General features: G+C 38.1%; 1 protein-coding gene across 2 annotated transcripts in view; it reads left to right on the top strand.

Annotated features, from left to right (window-relative positions):
• LOC127805065 (chromatin structure-remodeling complex protein SYD) overlaps positions 1-23,699 on the top strand; it is a 61,972-nt gene that overhangs the window by 19,043 nt on the left and 19,230 nt on the right. For both annotated transcript variants that reach the window (XM_052342224.1, XM_052342223.1), the window contains exons 11-21: positions 18,714-18,811; positions 18,959-19,144; positions 19,267-19,447; positions 19,541-19,732; positions 19,815-19,858; positions 20,210-20,266; positions 20,383-20,479; positions 20,568-20,740; positions 20,838-21,051; positions 21,543-21,668; positions 21,762-21,851. In XM_052342224.1, coding sequence (XP_052198184.1) covers positions 18,714-18,811; positions 18,959-19,144; positions 19,267-19,447; positions 19,541-19,732; positions 19,815-19,858; positions 20,210-20,266; positions 20,383-20,479; positions 20,568-20,740; positions 20,838-21,051; positions 21,543-21,668; positions 21,762-21,851 — 1,458 coding nt within the window. The remainder of the gene's footprint in view (positions 1-18,713; positions 18,812-18,958; positions 19,145-19,266; positions 19,448-19,540; positions 19,733-19,814; positions 19,859-20,209; positions 20,267-20,382; positions 20,480-20,567; positions 20,741-20,837; positions 21,052-21,542; positions 21,669-21,761; positions 21,852-23,699) is intronic.

Genomic DNA, 23,699 nt, shown 5'->3' with positions numbered 1-23,699 from the left:
TAATCCCTGTAAGTTCTTCTCGGTTCCCTACCAAACTCCAAGCACTGCCTCCGGTTCCACCAGCATCTCAAGGTTTTCATTAAGCTGTCGAGGAATCTCCACATTAGCTTCCAATGCCTCTCTTGCCTCCCGTAGTTGGGACATGTGAAATACAGGATAGATAGGGTAATGTGGTGGCAGTATCAGCTTATAAGCTATCGGGCCTACCTCCTCAATTTCAAATGGACCATAATATCAGGCAACCAATGATTTTTGATGATATGGCTTTAATTTCAAATAAACCAAGTCTCCTTCTTTGTACTTCACCTCCTTTCTTTTCAGATCTGCTCCCTTCTTCATCATTGCTTGTGCTCTTATCAGCTGTGCTTTCAATTCCCCAAGGATTAAATCTCTCTCAATCAACTGCTGCTCCACCATTGAAACAGAGGTAGTTCCCTTCTCAAACCTCAATAAGGGTGGTGGTTCTCGCCCATACACTGCTTGAAATGGAGTCACCTTGGCAGCGGTGTGGTAGGAGGTATTATATCATAATTAAGCCCAAGGTAGCCATATGTACCATGCCTTCAGTTTTGAGGAAGCAAAACAGCGTTGGTAGGTTTCTAAAGTTTGGTTAAGTACCTCCATTTGCCCATCCGTTTGAGGGTGATAGGCTATGCTTCTGTTGAGTTTGGTACCTTGTAGTCCGAACATCTCCTCCCAAAATTTGCTCATTAAAATTTTGTCTCTATCTGATATAATGGACCTTGGCATTCCATGAAGCCTCACCACTTCCTTAATAAAAATTCTTGCCACCTCCCTAGCTGTAAACGGGTGTTTAAGACCAATGAAATGCTCGTACTTACTTAGTCTGTCCACCACCACCAAAATTGAGTCCATTTTGCTAGACTTCGGCAATCCCTCAATGAAGTTCATAGCAATGTTGTCCCAAATTTGGTTTGAGATAGGAAGGGGCTACAAGAGTCCCCCTGGTGCTAAAGCCATTTATTTATTTCGTTGGCAAACTGAGCAATCACTTACATACTGATATATATCCCTTTTCATTCCCTGCCAACAAACATTTTCCGCCATCCTTTTGTAAGTTTTTAAGAATCCTGAGTGTCCTCCTACACTTCCATTGTGCCCCTCATGCAGTAACAATGGAATGAGAGTGGATCCCTTGGGTAAATACAGCCTTCCCTTGTAAAGGAAATGGTTGTCCACTAGCTGGAAGTTAGGGTGTGAAGTAGGATTAGCTTGGAGATCTGGGATAATTCCTTGCGATCTTTCATTTGCCTTTACCTCACTGACTAACTGATCCATTTGGACCACTTTAGGCACTGTTAAGGCCATTATTGTTGCTGGGTGGCAGATTCGTGACAGCCCATCAACAACTTTATTCTCCAAACCCAGCCGATATTGTGTCTCAAATTGGAACCCCATCAATTTCACCATCCATTTCAAGTATTTCGGACTCACCACCCGCTGTTCCATCAAGTATTTGAGACTCCTTTGATCTGTTCAAACCACAAACTTCTTGCCGAACAAGTAGTGTCTCCATTTTTGCACAGCAAACACTATGGCCATCAATTCCCTCTCATAAATAGATTTTTTCCTCCCTAACTGATTGAAAGCATGATTGAAATAAGCAATAGGCCTTTGTTCTTGCATTAATACAGCCCCCATACCTTATCCCGAGGCATCAGTCTCAATGACGAAAGGCATCCCAAAGTCCGACAAGGCTAAAACGGGTAGGGATACCATTTTAGCCTTAAGTTACTGGAAGGCCTGCTCGGCTGCCACATCCCAAAAGAAGTTGTTCTTCCTTAATCTCTCCGTTTGAGGCCTTGCTAACTTGCCATAATCCCTCACAAAGCGTCTATAATACCCCATGAGGCCAAGGAACTCCCTCAATTCCTTTACCGATGTAGGAGTAGGCCAATCTAACATAGCTTGCCTAAACACACACTTCTTCCTATTGGCAAAGAGCTGGTTGTCCGCTAGTACCTTTAAGACACAACATAAGTGTTGTGTGTGTTGTTCAAAATCTCAGCTATACACCAATCTGTCATCGAAGAATACCAACATAAAACGCCCCAAATATTCTCTGAAAATGTCATTCATCAATGATTGGAAGGTGGTTGGTGCATTCGTCAGCCTGAATGGCATTACTAGGAACTTGTAATGCCTTTCATGAGTCCTGAAAGCGGTCTTGGGAACATCCTCAGACTTGACTCTAATCTGATGGTAACTAGATTTCAAATTGAGCTTGGAGAAGACCATGGTGTAAGAATGATACCTAGGGTTTAAGAGACTGAGAGGCAGAGAGAAGAAGAATACTTGAGCACTGGAAATCTTATTGAATGAATAAAATCAATAACAACAACTAAACAAGAGCTGCTTATATATGCAGCTTAACCGACACTGAGGCATTATCACCTAACACAAATAATAACATAACAACTACAAGAAAGAACATAAAACGGAACAGTAAACAGCAAGCTAACACTATCTCAATGTTACATTCTCTTCTACACTTCCCCTCAAATCAAGCTTCTCCAGTGTCTCTACACACAAGCTGTTAGAAGATGCTTCCTTTGCAGTATATCTTTGTGTACAAGTACATATAGGACTCCAAGTAAGCTGTAGTTTGCCACATAAGAGTTGAAATCTGTCCCGAGGCAGACTCTTAGTTAGAATATCAATAACTTGCTTTGAAGTAGGGACATACCGTATTTCCACTTCACCATTTTCAACTTTTTCTCTAACAAAATGAACATCAACACCAACATGTTTGGTGCCAGAGTGAAAAATTGGATTTTCAACCATACTCTTGGCTACCAAATTACCACACCATACAATAGGAATTGAACCAACAGAATATCCCAACTCTGTAAACAATGACTTAAGCCATAGTAACTCCATCACTCCCAAGGCAACAACCCTATACTCAGCTTCCACTACTAACTGAGCAACCACAGGCTGCTTTTTGGAACCCCAAATTGTAAGATTGCTACCAAGATAAACACAAAATCCACTAGTACTCCTCCTGGTGACCTTGTAGCCAGCATGATCTGCATCAGTAAATACTGATATGGTCAGATTTTCAGGTGTAGAGGAGAAAAACAAGCCCAAATCAGTAGTTCCCTTTATATACCGAAGTAGTCTCTTGCAAGCTGACCAATGTTGGCATTTAGGATGTGTTGAAAACTGACTCAACTTGTTAACAACAAATGCAATATCAGGCCTTGTATAGGTCAAATATTATAAAGATCCTATAATTGTTCTATAGACAGCTGGATTAGGAAACTCTTCTCCTTCATTTGTTAAAGAAAGACCAGCAATCATAGGAGTGTCACAAGGCTTACAATCTTCCATCCCAGCTTTCTTCAACAAACAAATCCACAACGTATTTAGTTTGAGTAAGATAAAGACCAGTCTTGTTTCTATACACCTCAAATCCAAGAAAGTAATTAACAGCTCTTAGAGTTTTTAAAGCAAACTGTTGATCAAGATCACGAATACAGGCCTGAAGCGCAGTGGAACTAGATCCGGTAAGAAGGATATCATCCACATATACTAACAGAAACAACACATACTCAACTGTTCGCTTGATAAACAAAAAAGCATCAGAAACTGATCTAACAAAATCCTAGTGAATTAAAGCTTTCTTCAGCTTATTATACCAAGCACGAGGAGCTTGTTTCAATCCATATAAAGACTTCTTCAACTTACAAACATGATGAGTAGCAGAATTAACAAATCCTTCTGGTTGAGCCATATACACAGTCTCAACTAAATCACCATTCAAAAATGCATTGTTAACATCCATTTGCTGAATCTCCCAACCAAAAGACACTGCCAAGGAAAGCAAAACTCTAATGGTAGGAGTTTTAACCACTGGACTAAAGGTTTTTGCATAGTCCACACCTGGATTTTGAAGAAATCCTTTGGCAACTAATCTGGCTTTATACTTTAAAATGGACCCATCAGGCTTTAAGTCGAGTGAGCATAGGGTGAATAGAAGGAGTTGGAGCAAGTTTATGTTTAGGAGTCTTAGAGATAGGAGGGGTAGATGATGTAGGAGGAAATGTAGTGGTAGAAGATTGAATAGTGTTTGTGGATCTCAGAAAAGAACTTGGGGAATGAGTTACCAGGGGACACTTGCAAGAAGGAGATGAAGAAACAAAAGAACGAAGAAATTCAATAGAAGGAGCACTGGGCTTGAAACCATGAGGTAATGTAGTAGGCACATTAGAGGAAGAAAATATGGTGGAGTAAGGAAAACCCCGAACATTAAATTGTACATGTCGGGTTGTATACACACGACCAGATGGATGTAAACATTTATAACCAGCTTGAGTGATACTATATCCAATAAAGATACACTTGGTTGAATGAAACTCAAACTTGTGCTTGTTGTAAGGCCGAAGGAAAGGGAAACAAGCACAACCAAACGGTTGAAGAAAATTATAATTGGGAGACTTCTGATATAATAGTTCAAATGGAGTCTGAAAATTAATCAATGAGGAAGGAAGAAGATTAATCACATGAACAGCAGTTAGAAAAGCTTCTCCCCAAAATGTTAAAGACATTTTTGCATGGGCCAAAAAGGTTAATCCCATTTCAGCTATATGCCGGTGTCTACGCTCAGCGATCCCATTTTGTTGATGAGTGTGAGAGCACGTAAACCTAGGCTGAATGCCATTACTCTGTAGATAAGGTAGACAGGCATGAAATTCTCCCCCATTATCAGTTTGTAAGGCTTGAATTTTGGTTTGAAATTGAGTTTGAACAAGCTTATGAAAGGTAGCAAAGACTGATAGAAGATCGGATTTGAGTTTTAAAGGATATAACCAAGTGTGTCTAGTGTAAGCATCCACAAAAATGGCATAATACCGAAAACCTTGCATTGACAACATAGGAGCTGGTCCCCATAGATCAGAATATACTAGTTGTAAGGGGCGAACAACAATAATCTCATGTGTAGAAAAAGGTAATTGATGTAATTTACCAATCTTGCAAGAATCGTAGAAAACTAAATAAGAAGATGAACAAGAAATTTCAGTTTTATTCAACACAGTTCGAAGAACATTCAAAGAGGGATGACCCAATTTATTGTGCCAATCCTGACATATACCAGTATTTTGAGCCAAATTTACATCATGTGACAGTTCATGAACAAATGAAGACTGTGGGTTACAAACTTTCCTATTATTACAGGAAGTGGACAAAGTACTAGTTGAATTAACAGAAATTGGCGCTAGGGATTGAGCTGGAGTGCTTGTTGCAGCAGAACAAGAAGCTGGAACTAGCCGATATAGCCCATCCTTAAAGTGTCCCCGTAGAAGAACCTCCCCGGTTCTTTTGTCCTTAATCAAACAGACATCATAATGAAATTCGACCACCACATTATGATATCTAGTAAGTGGAGAAACACTTAGAAGATTTTTATGTATACTAGGAACATGAAGAATATTAGGAATATAAAGAAAAGAATTGGAAGAGGTATTTAACATACCTGTACCAACATGAGTAATAGGCAACTGTTTACCATTGCTAATGGTAACTTTGTCCCCACCATGATAAGGTGAATGCAGGGACAAATTATTAAGGTTCGAAGTAATGTGATTTATGTTGCCGGAGTCCACAAACCAGGCTGGATCAGGAAAAGATGGTTGTTGTTGAGTAGCAAATTGCTCGAGAGTGTTATTATATGGTGAGCCTAGCACTGAACCGTTATCACTAGAGTAAACTCCATTAGAATCACTAAAGGTAGCCATATAAGCACTTGAATCGAACTGATTTCCAGGATTATAACCACCAGAGGATCTACTAGTGCCTTGATTGGTTACTCGAGTAAAATTTCGATCAAACTGATAATAGCATTTATCTACTAGATGTCCTGGTTTTCCACACAACTGACAGTAAAATTTTCTGTTTGATCTACCTTTGCCTCTACCTCCTCTAAATCCAGAACTTCCTCCTCTCTGAGAATATCCTCCTCTATTATAACTAGAATTTCCATTATTCTGATGTGAAACCATATTAAAATTCATAGTAGAGGACAGTGAATCAAAATGTAGAGAAGACGGAGGTACATTTTTAGAAGCTAAGCGTTGTTCATGCATGAGCAGCAAGTATTGAACTTTCTCCAAATCTATATCATCCATTTGATAGGTGATTAAACTCACAACACGGTCATAATCTTGTTCTAGACCATTAAGAATTGCAAGCAACAACTTCTTGTCACTCAAAGGTTCTCCTATACTTGCAAGAGAATGACTTATGGTCTTGATCTTTAAAACACAGTCATTAACCGATAAATTCTCCTTTTTAACAAATCTTAATTGTTGCTTTAGTTGAAATGACTTGGTTATAATATGTCTAGCGTACAATTTTTCAAGATAAAGCCATACCTCAATAGATGATTCATAGTGAATCACTTGCGCTAACACTTCTTCGGTAATCGTGGAGAAGAGCCAGCCTAACAACAATTGATCAGATCAAAGCCAGTTCATGTATTCTGGATTGACTTCTTGATTCACAGTTGAACTAACTCCATTCGAGTGGATCACATATTTTGAAGGAGGAGATGAGTTGTTCAAGAATGAAACCAAATCAAAGGCTCTTATAGTCGCTAAGATCCGAGCCTTCCAAAAGATATAATTCTTTGAATCAAGCTTTAGTGGAATGAAACTGAAAGCCTTAGACGCTACAACAAAATCGAATTGAGAAACCGATGACAGATTTGAGGTAGATCTAGTAGGAGGAGGAGAGGAGGACCGATTTTCATGAATTAACGCCATTAGCGTGTTTGGCTTTGATGCCATGTAAGAATGATACCTAGGGTTTAAGAGACTGAGAGGTGGAGAGAAGAAGAATACTCAACACTGGAAATCTTATTGAATGAATAAAATCAATGACAACAACTAAACAAGAGGTGTTTATATATGCAACTTAACCAACACTGAGGCATTACCGCCTAACACAAATAATAACATAACAACTACAAGAAAGAACATAAAACGGAACAGTAAACAGCAAGCTAACACTATCTCAATGTTACATGCTCTTCTACACATGGCATCATGCAACTCATCAAGTAACTCCTCTATCACGGGAATGGGAAATTTGTCCGGTATAGTGATCTTGTTCAAGGCCCTATAGTCCACACAAAAATGCCACCCTACATCCTTCTTTTTTACCAACAACACTGGATTCGAAAATGGGCTGGAACTAGGTTGTATAATTCTAACAGACAACATCTCCCCCACCAACTTCTCAATTTAATTTTTTTTGCAAATAAGGGTATCAGTGGGGCCTTACACTAACCGGTGTGGTTCTCGAAACCAGATTTATAGCATGATCCTTCCTCCTGCAAGGTGGCAGCCCCTCCGGTGTAGAGAAAACCGTCTCAAACCCGGCCAACACCCCCCTTAGCATCACTGGAGCTTCCTTTTGAGCTTCTTTGATCTTTGCCGCCATGGTTCCCAATTCTAATAGCATTCCTTCTCCATTTTCCTTAAAGGCCTTCACCATCGCCTTCAAGGACACCAAGGTCTTGCTCAAGCTAGGGTCCGCTTGCAATGTTACTGCTATGCCTCCTATCTGAAATTTCATTGTAATGGCCTTCCAATCCACATTCATTTTTCCAACGGCTGCTAGCCACTTCGTTCCCAAAATTACGTCTAAGCTCCCCAAGTCTAGATGTAAAAAATCCTCTACAATTTGCAGATTTTGGAGATTAGCTTCACTTCTTTGCAAATTCCAGCCCCTTGCACTGCCATTCCCGTTCCCATAATTACCCCATATCTTGCTGTTTTTTCCCTTGGTAAACCCAACTGCTGCACTAACTCAGTTGCTATAAAATTATGCATTGCTCCTCCATCAATAAGCACCACTACTGGCTGCCCCTCTATGTCCCCTTTGAGCTTCATAGTTTGTGGTGTTGTCAATCCAACTATAGAGTTCATTGAGAGCTCAATGACCTCCCCCCTTGCCCCGACTCTCCTTCTACCTCTTCCAATGTTTCTCCCTTAACTACCGCCTCTTCTACCTCTTCATTATATATCATCATCACTCGCAACTCTTTATTTATGCACTTGTGGCCTATAGTATATGTCTCATCACATCGAAAACATAGGCCCTTATCCCTTTTTGCCTTCCACTCTGCCTCGCTAAGCCGTTTGAAGGGCGGGTTACACCAGCTCCCATTGGCTTGGGGTCGATATGGGTTAGTAGGACTGACTGTCGTTGATTTGGGGGGCTGTTGCAAATGTGGCAGAATTCCCCCTCGCCGGTAAGTCAAAATTGGGTTTGGCATGGCCTGTCCCTTGTTCGAACCCAATCCAATCCCGCCTCCCTGAACCACCTGATTCTGCTCCTCTATACGTTGAGCTAAATCCATCATCTGCTCCAAGCCCCTCGGCCTCAACACCCTCAACTCGACGCCTCAACAACAATTTGAAGTCCTCCTAGTTCCTCACCCTTCGTCGCTTTTCTTCCCATTGGAACCATGAAAGTGCATCACCCTCCAAACACGGTGCTGCTGCATCCAACTTCTCATCATCAGTCAACCTGTTCACCACAAAGTATCGTTCGACTCGAAATATTCAACCGTTCGGATCTTCGCCCTCGAAGAGTGGCATCTTCAATTGACGTCCTCGGATCTCTGGCTGCCAGCCCCCATTGGAACCACCTACTTCAGCTCGCCGTACTCCTATTTCCGGCATCGCCTCGGAATCTTGAGTGAATCATGGTGGTTGGTCTCCCAACTTCTCCTTGTTCTTCCTCTCCCGTTCCTGCTCTTCCCACCTCATTCTCATCCATGCGAACTGCTCCATGTTTGTGACATTCTTCTCCACCGATTGAACCTCACCCCTCGTGGCATCAACTCTCTGTTTCATGCCTTCCATCCTCCCTTCCAATTCACTTACTCGGTCCGTCAGGTTCACTATCAGGATCGATAATTCTCTGATACCAAATTGATGCGAACTAGAAAAGAAATCACTAAAACTTGGATTCAATTTCACCAACTTCAATCAAATTACAAGGAAAAACTGGGCATTCGAGAGGCCCTTACCTCTCCCTAAGAATTGAAACTAAAATTTTCTTACCCCTACAAATTTCTCCCTCCCCTATATTCTCTTCCCTCCTCTAACCGAATTCGGTTTTGCACCTGCTGGGTTGTTATTGTAAGAAACCCTAGGTATCGTGAATAGAGATAGAACACAAGGGAGAAAGAATACCTCGAGAGATTCAATTAAGAAATTAGAATACAAAAACATTACAAATAATAGGAGCAGAAGCTGATATATATACTGCTCAAGCATAATAGAAAGAACCAACCGCCTAACAACTTATATGAACTAAGCAAGGCTACCGGCTACCAATCTTAACAACAACAACTAAATAGACAGTTAAAGGAAATCAACAGTAACACTGCACTAATAGTAATAACAAGACATTAGATGCTTCCACACTTCCCTTCAAATCAGACTCTGTAGATAGTGGTAATTTGGTTGCACCAGATGCTTCCATATGCCCCTTCAAATCAGACTCCACAAAGGCCAAAGTAGCCATAGAAGAACGGATGCATATAGGAGACATTCGAATACCAAGCTTAGCACATAAGAACTCAAACCGAGACTTAGGCAACCCTTTAGCAAGAATGTTAGCCACTTGATCGGAGGTAGGAACATATCTAATTTCCACATCACCCTTTTCGACCTTTTCACGTACAAAATGAACATCAATCTCCACATGCTTAGTTCGGGAATGAAAAACCAGATTTTTCAGCCATGCTCTTGGCAGCAAGATGAGTGGACAAACAAGGATACCCCAACTCAAAAAACAGAGACTTTAGCCACATAAGTTTTGTGATGCCAAGGGCAACAACCTGATATTCTTCCTCACCAACCGAGCGAGCAACCACCGCTCCCCAAACAATAAGATTTCGGCCAAAGTAAACACAAAACCCACTGGTTGAGCGCCGAGTGACCTTGCAACCGGCATGATCAGCGTCAGTGAACACTGTTAGAGTTAAATCATCTGGTGAAGGTTTAAAAACCAGCCCCATACCAACAGTTCCTTTGAGGTAACGCAACAGCCTTTTACAAGCCAACCAGTGTTGAGTCTTAGAATTAGACAAAAACTGACTCAGTTTATTAACAGTAAAGGCTATGTCTGGGCGTGTGTATGTAAGGTATTGGAGGGATCCAATTAAAGTCCGATAGAGAGCATGATTAGAAAAAGACTCCCCCTCATCACTTAATGACATACCAGCAACTATAGGGGTGCTACAAGGCTTTCAATCTGACATGGCAGCCTTCTTTAATAGATCAACCACATATTTAGACTGAGTGAGATACAAACCACTAGTATCTCTATAGGCTTCAAACCCTAGGAAATAATTCACTGAGTCTAGAGTTTTAAGAGCAAATTGAGTGTCCAAATTGCGAATACAAGAGGTGAGAGCTAAATAATCTGAGCCTGTAAGGAGAATATCATCAACGTAAACCAGAACAAACAACACATAACTGGATGTCTGTTTAATAAACGAGGCATCAGAAGTAGATCGTACAAAATCCCAATTATGTAAGGTTGTTCTCAACTTAGAATACCAGGCCCTGGGGGCTTGCTTGAGCCCATACAAAGACTTGTTTAGTCGACAGACATGATGAGGAAACCGGGGGTCAACAAAACCATTAGGTTGAGCCATGAAGACTGTTTCAGTTAGGTCCCCATTAAGAAAAACATTATTTACATCTACATCCATCTGTTGAATGTGCCAATCATAGGTAACAACCAAAGAAAACAGAACACGAATTGTTGGGGCCTTAACCATTGGACTAAGGTTTCTTCATAGTCCACACCGGGAGTTTGATGAAATCCCTTGGCTACCAATCGAGCCTTATATTTGAGAATAGAGCCATCAACATTATATTTAACTCGGTAAACCCACTTGCAACCTACTAAATTCATATGGGATGAAAAGGGAACCAAGGCCCAAGTATTATTCTGTTGTAGGGCACTGAACTCCTCCTCCATGGCCTTAACCCATCATGAATCTAAGAGTGCCTCACGAACTGAGCTAGGTTCTAGGTTACTTACTAGGACATGAGGAGAACAGGTTACAAGCTGTTTGGCCTTTGAGCGAGTAAGCATAGGATGAATAGAGGGAGCTAGGATAGGTTTAGGCTGAAGAAAAAGGTGTGATTGAAGAATCGGAAGACTGTGACTGAGAGGCATGCAATACAAGAACTACAGAAGGTCGTGTTGTCAGAGGACATTGTGAAGAAGACGTAGAAACTGCAGAGTGAAGAAAATCAGTAGAAGAACTCAAGGGAGGACACAAAGATTTAGTCATGGTAGGAGTAGGAAACAAGAGAGGAAACGAAAAATCATTGACATTGAACTTTACATGACGAGATACATACACTCTCCTTGATGGATGCAAACACTTGTAGTTAGCTTGGGTATAACCAATGAAGACACAATTGGTAGAATGAAAATCAAATTTGTGCTTGTTGTAAGGACGAAGGTAGGGAAAACAGGTACAACCAAAGGGCTGCAGGGTCTGATAGTTAGGTTTTTTGTGAAAAAGTAACTCAAAAGGGACTGAAAACTTAATAGAAGCAACGGGTAGGAGATTTATTAAGTGAACAAAAGTTTGAAATGCTTCTATCCAGAATTTCAAGGGCATTTGAGCATGAGACAACAAAGTTAATCCCATCTCTGCTATGTGTCTATGTTTTCGCTCGGCCACACTATTTTGTTGATGAGTGGGGGCAGGTGAACCTAGGTTGAATGCCATTAGCTTTGAGATAGGGCAGAAAAGCTTTAAATTCACCTCCATTATCTGTTTGCAATGCTCTAAGTTTAGACTGAAATTGAATTTCAACAAATTTATGAAAGGTAGTGAAAATAGATAAGAGTATCAGACTTGAGTTTTAAGGGATAAATCCAAGTATATCTAGTGTATGCATCCACAAAAGAGAATGTAATATCTAAACCCTTGAACAGAAACAACAGGTGCAGGCCCCCAAAGATCAGAATAAACCAGTTCTAATGGTGTGTTGACTGTAATATCATGCCTGGAGAAAGGAAGTTGGCTAAGTTTGGCAATCTTACAAGAATCACAAAAGACTAAATCAGAAGAAGAACATGATACACTAATTTTATTCAAGACACGATGTAGAACAGGAAAAGAAGGATGGCCCAATTTATTATGCCATTCCTGACAAACATTGGTGCTTTGAGCTATGTTTACAACATTGGACAGCTCATGATTGAATGAATTCTGTCTATTACATGTTTTTCTAGTATTACATGTACTGGAAGGAAACACAGAGGAAGAAACAGGTAAGGATTCTAGAGGTTGGGCTGAAACACTATTAGCAGTGGACCAAGATGTTGGTAAAGCCCATCCTTAAGGCGTCCCTGGAGCAGCACTTGTCCTGTAGGTTTGTCCTGAACCAAACAAACATTTGAGTGAAATTCAGCCACAACATTATGCTCTCGAGTTAATTGAGAGACACTAAGTAAATTTTTATTCATACTAGGAACATGAAGAACATTAGGAATGGACAGAAAAGTAACAGGTTTAAGATAAGAGCATAATCGACTAGTATCGATATGAGTAATAGCTAGCTTCTTACCATTACCTACGGTAACTTTGTCTCTACCATTATACGGAGTATGCAAAGACAAATTGCTCAGATTAGAGGTGATATGATTGGTTGCTCCTGAGTCAACAAACCAGGAGGGATCTGAAAAGAAAGACTGAGCAACAAAATTATCAGAAGAAGGTTTTGGAGAATGTCCATAGGGAGAACCTAATATAGAACTAGCCTCACTCATGTAGGCACCATTAGAGTCACTAAAGGCAGCCATGTAGGCCTTTGAATGAAGCTGATTATCATCGTTAGATCGACCAAAGTCACCAAAATTCTGATTAGGAAATCGTTGAAAGTTTCTGTCAAACCGATGGTAACATTTATCCACAAAATGCCCCGGTCTCCCACAGAGCTGACAGTAAACACGCCTATTAGACGCGCGTCCTCAACCTCGTCCTCCTCTATTCATATAACTCGTCCCTTTCATAGTATTGCCTCCTCTACTGCTATTACCAAAACCAGTACTGTTCTGTGAAGGAACATTAGCATTGTTCGCAACATTTGCATGCATTCCAGAATTTAATGAATCGAAAGTAGTCATAGATGACGAAGATGAATTCTTAACAGACAACCGTTGCTCATGCATTAAGAGTAAGTATTGAACTTTTTTCAAATCAATCTCATCCATTTGATAAGTCACTAGTCTCACAACAATCTTGTATTCCCGATCCAGTCCATTTAATATGGAAAGTAGTAGATCCTTATTAGTTAGTGGCTCGCCTATTGCTGCCAGAGCAAGACCGATGGTCTTCATCTTAAGGATATAATCATTGATGGAAAGATCATCCTCCTTAATTGAGCGTAACTTTTGGCGAGCATAAAGATGATTCACAAAAGTGTAAGAAAACCATACCTCGACTATAAGGCTCAATGAACTTAATTGAGCGTATTCTTAAGCATACACTAACTGATAAGGCTCAATTAAGTTAATTGAGCGTATTCTTAACTTAATTAAGCATAAAGATGCGTATTCTTTAACTTAAGTTAATTAACTAAGACAAAAGTTAATTGAGGTTAATAAACTTAAGTCAATCATCTCAATTAACTTAATTAAGCTAAGACAAAAGTTAATTGAGGTTAATAAACTTAAGTTAATCATCTCAATTAACTTAATTAAGTTAATAAACTTAATTAACTTAAGTTAATAAAGATGATTAACTTAATTGAGCGTATTCTTTCTCCCTTCTGCTCCTATTATCATCCTTCTATCTTTAGCTATCATTTGGCAAGCATAGAGATTCTCTAAAAAAAGCCATACTTTGGCAGATGATTCACAGTGAATCACCTGTGCCAAAACCTCTTCGCCAATTGTAGAGAATAGACATGGCCACGGTTCATGAACCGCCGGTTCCGGTTCAAGAAATCTTTGAACCTGAACCGAACCGCCCAAGGGCGGTTTGGGACGGTTCAGTTCCGGTTCCGGTTCGTGCCGGTTCGGTCAACGGTTTGGACCGGTTCGGTCAACGGTTTGAGCCGGTTCGGTCAACGGTTCCGGTTCCGGTTCAAACCGAATTTTTTTTAAATATTGTTGTATTCAATTTTGGTCCTTGTTCCGTTGTTCGGTTCGGTTTGGTTTCGATTTTTAATTGTTAAATGTAATTGTAAATATAAATATTCTCAACCATATTTTTAATAAAAAAACACTACTAAAAATTGAAGAAATATAAGTAATAATTTCATTAAAAATAATTAAAACAACTAAACAAGTATGTAATACAAGTAATTAATTTTTACAAATGTGAAAAATAAAAAATAGAATTAGACTTAATTTCATTAAAAAATAATTACAACAAAAATGTAATACAAGTAATTAATTTTTACAAATGTGAAAAAAAATAAAATATGGACTTGGATCCTACGCATCTTCATTGGAGTCGGAAGTCGCCGTTGTTGAACCATCATTAACCCATTCGTCAGATGATGATGAATGGATAAGTTCTTCTTGACGTCGCATGTTAGCTCTTTCCCAATCATCGAGGCAAACTTGAGCTTCCAATGATTCTGGAGCCAATCTTGATCTTCTTTCGTCCAAAATGTTGCCTCCACTACTGAATGTTTGTTCAACGGCTACAGTTGAAGCTGGAACTGCAAGAAGTTGACTTGCAATAATTGCAAGAGTTGGAAATGTCTCCTTGTGCCTTTTCCACCACTCCAAAATTTCAAAATTTAAACCTGTATCATCACCAAACTCAAAAACTGTGGTTAGATAAGTTTCGAGCTCCGAATGTGAGCTCGATCTAGGTTTTTTCCTCCTTTGATCTAAAAATTTATGACCCCATTTCATTGGTTGGGAGGAAGAGGAATGCGGAGCCATGGATGGAAATGATTCTTCACTACTAGGAGCAATAACATATGCTTCATATAATTGATTGCATAAAGTTCTAACCTTAGAAATTATAATATTCACATCAATTTATTCATTATTTTCTAATCCTAACAACGAATAATAGTTAGACAAACACTCAATTAAACCATCAAATTTACACCTAGGATCAAATACCATAGTAACAAGAAAAATTTCAGGAATAAATTGATAATAACGTAACCATTTTTCTCTCATTTCTAAAATAGCATGACAAATTTCTTCAACATTAATTCCTTCCATTAATACACCGGCCACATTCATTGCTTCTATTAAAAATTGATGTGAAGTTGGTTTATAAACACTACTAAGTGTATGAGTAGCATCATTAAAAATTCGTAAAATATTCAAAATTGAACTACAAACATTCCACATAGTTGGAAAAATAGGATATTGTGGAATATAATTTGCTGCAAAAGAACACAATAAATCTTTATATTCAAAAGATTGATTAAGTAATTTAAAAGTTGAGTTCTAACGAGTAGGGACATCTTTTGAAAAACGTTTTGGGGTTTGACCATTGGAGGTGCAAAAATGTGCCCATGCTTTTGCAGTTCGAGGGTGTACCCAAATATAAGAAATAACATTTCTAATTGGATCTAAATAAGAATTAAGTGACTTAATACCATCTTGAACACATAAATTTAAAACATGACATGCACATCTAACATGAAAAAATCTTCCACCAAAATTTGGTTGGCAAATTCTTTTCAATTCATTAATAGAAGCAGTATTAGCCGATGCATTATCAAAAGAAATTGAAAAAATTCTATTAACTAATCTATATTCTTATAAAATTTGTTGAATTAATCTACAAATATTTTCAGCATTATGACTTTCATCAAAACATCGATACGCAAGAATTCTTTTTTGTAAAACATAATTTTCATTAACCCAATGACAAGTAATACCCATATATGAATGAGTTTGCCAATGATCACTCCAAATATCACTACAAATAGAAACATTAATATTATTGTTTTGAAAATATGTTATCAATTCAATTTTTGAGTTTTTAAACAATTTTAACAAATTCCTTTTCAAAGTATTTCTAGGAATTGATTTAAAACTAGGATTAACAAAGTTTTGACAAAATCGAGTAAAACCTAATTTTTCACCAAAACTAAAAGATAAATGATCAATTGCTACCATTTCAGCTAAACCAGACCTACAATTAGCTTCATTATAATGAAATAATTGAGGAGAGTTTGAAGAGGTAGCAAACCCGGATATTTGTGTTTGATCACGGCTCAATCCAACCTTGAGCGGGTGCTTTGTTTGCAAATGTCGGGCGAAAGTACCATATCCACCTCCTTGCTTGAATTTGTATACCTGATTACAATAATTACAAGATACATCAAATTTACCATCTCCTTTTGGTGTTTTCTTGAAATGAATATTAAAAATATCAGAAGTAGAAATTTTTCCACCTCCCTTTTGTTGAGTTTCACTCTCTTGTGTTTGAAAATTTTGAGCTTCAAACTCAACATTTTCAACATTTCTACCTTCACTTGCCATTTTTTTGAAAAAAGTATGATAATAAAAAAATATAATAATGATAAAATAATATAGTAACAAGTAATAAATAATTAACAATATAATTGAATAAATTGATAAATAACAAAATGAGAAGATTGAAGAAATTGAAATTAAAATATTAAATGAGAGACAAAATTGAGAGAATAATAGCTTGAGACTTGAGAGAGAGAGAGAGAGAGAGAGAGAGAGAGAGAGAGAGAAAAATGAGTGGGGGAGGGAGGGGTATATATAGATAGGAATTATAAAATTTAAAAAAAAATAAAATAAAATTGGCTGGGGGTGGCAGCCAACGGTCCAATTTGGGGGGGGCGGGGGCCACGGGGGAGGGAGGGGGGGGGCAACGGTCCGGTTCCGGTTCTCCGGAACCTTGAATCGGAACCGGACCGAATTTCGTCGGTTCGATCCGGTTCCGGTTCCGGTTCGGCCGGTTCCGGGTCCGGTTCCGGCCGGTCCGGTTCCGGTTCGAACCGCCGGTCCGGTTCAATTTTGGCCATGTCTAGTAGAGAACAACTATCTGAGCAGGAGCTGATCCGAACGCATCCAGCTCATGTACTCAGGATTGACAACGGACTTGCCTCCATTTGAATCTGGTAAACTCTTCGGTTGATGTGGCACCTTGTTGAGAAATGAGACCAGGTCGAACGCTCTCACTGTGGCAAGTACTTGAGCCTTCCAAAATATGTAATTACTGGAGTCAAGCTTTATAGGAATAAAGTTGAAGGCCTTCGCTACAGCTGCGAAATCGGCCTGAGAAGCAGATGATAAGGAGGCGGAAGAATGAGGAGAGGAGGAGGAGAATGAGTTACGATCTTGATTTGAGGCCATTAGGACGAATGATAAGGCTCTGATACCATGTAAAAAACCCTAGGTATCACGAATAGAGATAGAACACAAGGGAGAAAGAATACCTCGAGAGATTCAATTAAGAAATTAGAATACAAAAACATTACAAATAACAGGAGCAGAAGCTGATATATATACTGCTCAAGCATAACAGAAAGAACCAACCGCCTAACAACTTATATGAACTAAGCAAGGCTACCGGCTACCAATCTTAACAACAGCAACTAAACAGACAGTTAAAGGAAATCAACAGTAACACTGCACTAACAGTCATAACAAGACATTAGATGCTTCCACACACAACCCAGCGATTTTCCCACTCTACCCCTACGCACATGGTTGGCTGTTATGCTAGCCAGCCAATTTGCTCTCCTGCCCTTGCCCCTTGGATCGTCTTTGATACATCCAGTGAACCGGCCTATCATAACCTCGGTTTGGGTCTAGTGGGTACATTCCCAACAAAAAAGAGGATGTTTATTCAACTTATCTCTTTTGGTGTGAATGCTTTGAGGCAGTGCATGGGATGTTTTGGTATATGGTGGTACTCACTCTTGGTTGGATATCAACCCTACTTCTAGTGTCCAGTCCAGGTCTCAACAATGCAACCTATATGGAGACAGCCCACCGCTTTTCATAGAAAGATTGATTTAGCAGCTGCAAGATTGGTAATAAGCCTTTAAACAGAAAAGGCTCCTCAAGTCTCGGATATGCTGCCTATGTACTTCATGTGATTCATGTGGGGAAGCAGATGACATTGAAACTTAATATAATTATTCTCTTTAATTTGGGAAAACTGAACTGTTGATAACTATGGATCCTGTAATTTTTCCAATGAGAAATTTCATAATTTGTTTTTAAGCACGTAGACTCCTGATGAGTATAAGAGAAAAAAATTTTAAATTATTTTTATCATTCTAACTGCTAGCATTTGATGCTGACTGCTACTATTTGACTCAGTGCACTGCACTATTTTTAGTACAGATCTTTTATCACAAAAGGTGGTAAATTAAGTAAAAGCCAAAGATGCATTGAATTTATGATTATGAAGGAGCAATGTGATGTATTTTCTACACGTACTTGATAATTTGCTTCTATTCACGTTTGAATTGTAAAATTTTATTAGCTTTTTTCTGTTTGAATGATTTATTTCCTGTTTCAAGCTTGTTTGATGATTTTCTATTCCGAGTGCCTTCTTTGATTTTTCTTAATTGTTACTGCATGAAGTGCTTCTGAAGAAGATGCACAACTGGTTGTATTCTTTTCCTGTTTGTATGACATGCACATTGTGGTGTGCCTTTTTGTCACTTGTGCAGGAATCAGTGAGCTCATCTGGAGATATTTCTGCCAAAACCAAAAGTGTTATAGAACTCAAAAAACTTCAACTATTGGAGCTTCAGCGCCGTCTCCGTAGGTAGTCGGTCTTTCTGTTTTGTTTCAACTTTAAATCTTAATAGAAGTATAGTATTTCAATTAAGATCATAACTAACTAAATCATTATCTTTACTTCATTTTACTTGTTAATTTACTATTCTGATATTATTGTCATTTGTTTGAGCAGTGATATATTGACTGAATTCTTCAAACCAATAGCAACTGAGATGGACCGTTTGAAATCAATTAAGAAGCATAGAATAGGTAGGAGGCCAAAACAAATTGAAAGATTTGAGCAGAGAATGAAGGAAGAACGCCAAAAAAGAATTCGTGAGAGGCAGAAAGAGTTCTTCAGTGAAATAGAAGTTCACAAGTACGTTTTCTACTGTCACATCTGTAAAGATATCTCTCGTGCCCTTACTGATTCTCTCTGTAGATGTTTGTTTAATTTTTTTAATCTTTTATTATGAATTTACTTGATAAACCCGACCATAGGGAGAGACTGGATGATGTATTCAAAATAAAGCGGGAACGTTGGAAGGGTTTTAATAGATACATAAGGGAGTTCCATAAGAGGAAGGAGCGGATTCATCGTGAGAAGATTGACCGTATACAGCGTGAGAAGATCAATTTGTTGAAAATAAATGATGTGGAGGGGTACCTTCGAATGGTTCAGGTTTGTTTTGCTCTTTACTGTTAATTGACTTGGTGATGTACTTCTGGTGCTATTGTTTGTTTAATCTTTCTTTTGGGGGCTTTAATTACACAGGATGCAAAATCAGATCGCGTCAAGCAGCTGCTAAAAGAGACTGAGAAATATCTTCAGAAGTTAGGGTCCAAACTTCAAGCGGCAAAGGTTGTGGCGAGACGATTTGAGACTGATGTTGATGAGAACCAAGCTGCATATTTTATTGACAACGATATTGTAGTGGATAATGAAGATGAAGCTGATCAGGCAAAGGCAAGTTTGTAATTGTTGTCTGTTTCAGTATTTCCTCATAGTTTACTTATTAATTTTTTTTTATTCTTCATCTATTTTGCAGCATTATCTGGAAAGCAATGAAAAGTACTATCTGATGGCTCATAGGTAGTTTGCTTCTTCATCTTCTCCTTGTAAACTATTTTCCCTTTTGCATGGTCTTACTGTTAGGCCATCCCTTTCCTGTGATCCTATCTGATGTTAGTTGAGTGTGAGATGCATTTTCCTTTTTCCGCCATTCTTTATTTCCTTAAAGTGTTCAAGATATTCTGCTTTAGGAGTGCTGTCTGATATATGGCTGTATCTTTGGATTTTTGTTTTTTTGTTTTTGTTTTTTTTTTTTTTTGGTGGTGCTGGTTGGGGGGGAGGGGGAGGGGGATGGGTTATACAGTCCTTATTAGCAACATTGAGTGTCCATGCTATTGCCAAATAGTTTATTTTTCATGTTATGCCTTGCAGCATAAAAGAGAATATTACAGAGCAGCCAACTTGTCTTCACGGTGGAAAACTGAGAGAGTAAGTGAATTTGCAATCTTTTCCTTTTTTGTCAGACAAAAAAGGTTCTATTGGTCTCACGTGTATTAAATAGGACTTCTTAGTATTCTTCTCTGAGCATAGACTTCCTCATCCAGGTATCAAATGAATGGGCTAAGGTGGTTGGTTTCACTGTACAATAACCATTTGAATGGCATACTTGCAGATGAAATGGGCCTTGGTAAAACTGTTCAGGTATCATTTTGTCTACAAAATTTTTACAATCTAGCCAGTCTTTAGATTTTGTGTCAACTCTTTAATCTCACAAATTGAGTTTTTGTAGGTTATTGCTCTAATTTGTTACCTAATGGAGGCAAAAAATGACAGAGGACCATTTTTAGTTGTAGTCCCATCTTCAGTTCTTCCCGGATGGGAATCAGAAATCAACTTTTGGGCTCCTAGTGTCAACAGAATTGTCTATTCTGGGCCTCCAGAGGAACGACGCAGGCTATTTAAGTAAGGAGATATGGACATTAAACTGCTTCATCTTGTCAAAATTTCTAAAATTGGGTAATATTATCTGAAAGACTTGTCATATGATTACTCATTTCAGGGAAAGAATTATTCAGCAGAAGTTCAATGTCCTCTTGACGACATATGAGTATCTGATGAACAAGCATGATAGACCAAAATTAAGCAAAGTACATTGGCATTATATCATTATTGACGAGGGACATCGCATCAAGAATGCTTCTTGCAAGTTGAATGCTGATCTGAAGCACTATCATAGCTCTCACAGGTTGCTTTTGACTGGGACACCACTACAGGTCCGGCAGCATATATATTATCTTAATGGTTTATTTAGTTTTTGACTTTTCTTTGATCTTCAGCTTGAGATGCAAATGATGGTTTGATGACATTTGCCTTTCCATTGAGTTCATTTTAGGCTTTAAATTGGAATAAAATTAAAGGTCTAGCTTGTTTTTGGTTGTTTTAATTTTCTCATGAACTCATTTCTAAAAATGGAAAACTGTTTTACCTAGTTTAAAGAAAGATTGGAATATGCATTTTCTTTATTAGTAGTTTTTCAGGTTTTTCTTTTGTTTTACCTGCTTAGGGTAGTTATTTGTGCATATTCTTACTTATTAAAAAAATTATTTTTACCCTAAGAGGAAACTGTTCCCAAACTATACAAGAGAGGCACTGAACTTTCTCCATTGTGTGTGGAGTTAATGTTATTCCTACTCAATTGCTTTTTGAAAATTTTCTGTTGTGCTGATGATACTCACTGATTGGTGCTTTCTTCTTGTTTGTGTAGAATAATCTTGAGGAACTATGGGCATTACTTAATTTCTTGTTGCCAAATATTTTTAATTCTTCGGAGGATTTTTCTCAATGGTTCAATAAACCATTTGAGAGCAATGGTGATAGTTCGCCTGATGAAGTAAGCTTTATATTTAGATTTTAAGAGATACTGATCTATTTTAAATTTTTCTCATGAAATATTTGATAATTATCATTAATGCTCATCAACCAGGCCTTACTGTCTGAGGAGGAGAATCTTCTGATTATTAATCGCCTTCACCAAGTTTTGCGACCATTTGTACTCCGGAGGCTGAAACACAAGGTCCTTAATTTCAACATTCTAGTCTTCCTTGTCAGTGAAATATCTGGTTCTAAGTTAATAAAGTTTCTGGAGAGTCATTATTGGTTAGCTGCTATCCCTTCTGAGTGGATATTTATGCATCTGTTGTGGATTTCTTATCCTAGTAAGTTGATGCTTTATTTAGCACTGTTGGGACTTGAAACATGTTAATTGTAGTTCAGAGAAAATAAACAAAAATTAATGCAATTGAACCGTTCTAAAAAGAATTAGTGACATAAGGATATGCACCAGTGCTTCTGGCTGCTTTTCCGGATCAGTAACTTAGTTTCTAGTTACCTTCAATTACCTTAGGGAAAAAACAACATATTGATCCTTGACCCCACTATGTATGGTCGATTACATGAATTCTAGCTCACCAAATCATTTCTATGTATGGCCTTATCTCCTATAAGGCCATAATAACTCATATCATACTTAAGAGTCTCCCTGTATGTTTTTCTTGGTTTTTTTCTACCTCTTTTTCTAGAACTTGTTCAATTCTATCTCCTCTCCTCGTAGGAGCAAGAAAATTTAGATTAGTGGCTCAACTGTTGAATATATGCTGTAATTCCTGAAAGTAAAGGTAACCAATGCTCTCTAATGTACTACAATTACTGCTTTGCATATTCCTGCCACCATTGGCTACAAAACTTAGTGGTTCATGGTTGGTTTCCCATATCAAAAGATGGTTGTGTTACTTGTGTACATGGTTATCAATATATCATATATACTGGTTGATATGTACCATTTTAAGATAAAACCTGTACACCTAGAATCTAAATTCCTTTTTGTTTATAGTTTTAATCTTTACCCATAGTGTGGGCCAGTACCTTTCTTCTCTTCTATAGTTGGTTTGAATTTAATTGGCAGAGAGCCTATGCTCTTGGCTGAAAGAGTGAACTACCTTTCCTAGGCTACTAACCTGGGAAATGTTGTCTTGTCAGGCATAGCTTTTCACCTCTGCGTGACAAGAGCATATTAAATATAATAATTTTATTTTATAATTAAACTAAAACAATTATCTTGATTTCTTTTTATTCTTCTATCTCTATAAAATTATAAACTAGAAATAATGTTTAAATACTATCTATTTTATTTTCATAAAATAACATCTAAATTAAATGTAATATTTCAATTACAATTAAATTGCGTTCCTAGCTATGATGATAAAAATAGAATATTTTTCTCTTATTTCTGTAATTATTATAAAATTTTGTTCTATTAAATTATTTCTTTAAAAGCATGTTGATATGTTCTTCACAAATGTAATGATTATATTTATATAATGTGATTTTGTATTGAAAATGCTAGTACAAATGTATATTTTATAATATATATTACTAAATTATTATAGCAATATTATTGAGTTTGATTCGGGTTCACATCGTGTTTACTAATTCATGATAGAGATGGGATTTCCACAATCATGTCACGACCCCAAGGGTAACCTAGTCATTACACTTGTAATACCTAAGTTGTGTTGTTCCTTTCAGTTAGTGCTGGAAACGATTGTACATTTTAGTTAGACATTATAACTGAAAAAAAGCCTATAAAGAGGCTAAGTGAAGAGGATGAGGGGCATGTTGAAAGTAATACAAAGTTTTTTTTTTTCCCTCTAAATTTCTCTTCCCCTCTCTTTTCTCTCTCTCAATTCTCCCTTGGCCTTTCAAATCCTCCCTCCATTTCTATTCTTCCTCTCGGCTCTTCTTTAATTCCAGAAACTATCCAAGTCTCAACTCTGAGGCTTGACATTTTGGTATCAGAGCCAATGCTTGGCTGTGAGTCTTGCAATTTTGGTAGAAACTCAGGCGAGTGGGCAGCAACCCAAGG

This window comes from Diospyros lotus, chromosome 1, assembly GCF_014633365.1.
Source record: "Diospyros lotus cultivar Yz01 chromosome 1, ASM1463336v1, whole genome shotgun sequence".
Classification (NCBI taxonomy): Eukaryota; Viridiplantae; Streptophyta; class Magnoliopsida; order Ericales; family Ebenaceae; genus Diospyros; species Diospyros lotus.
The sequence above is the reverse complement of the archived record's forward strand: the minus strand, read 5'-3'. Positions and strand labels throughout refer to the sequence as shown.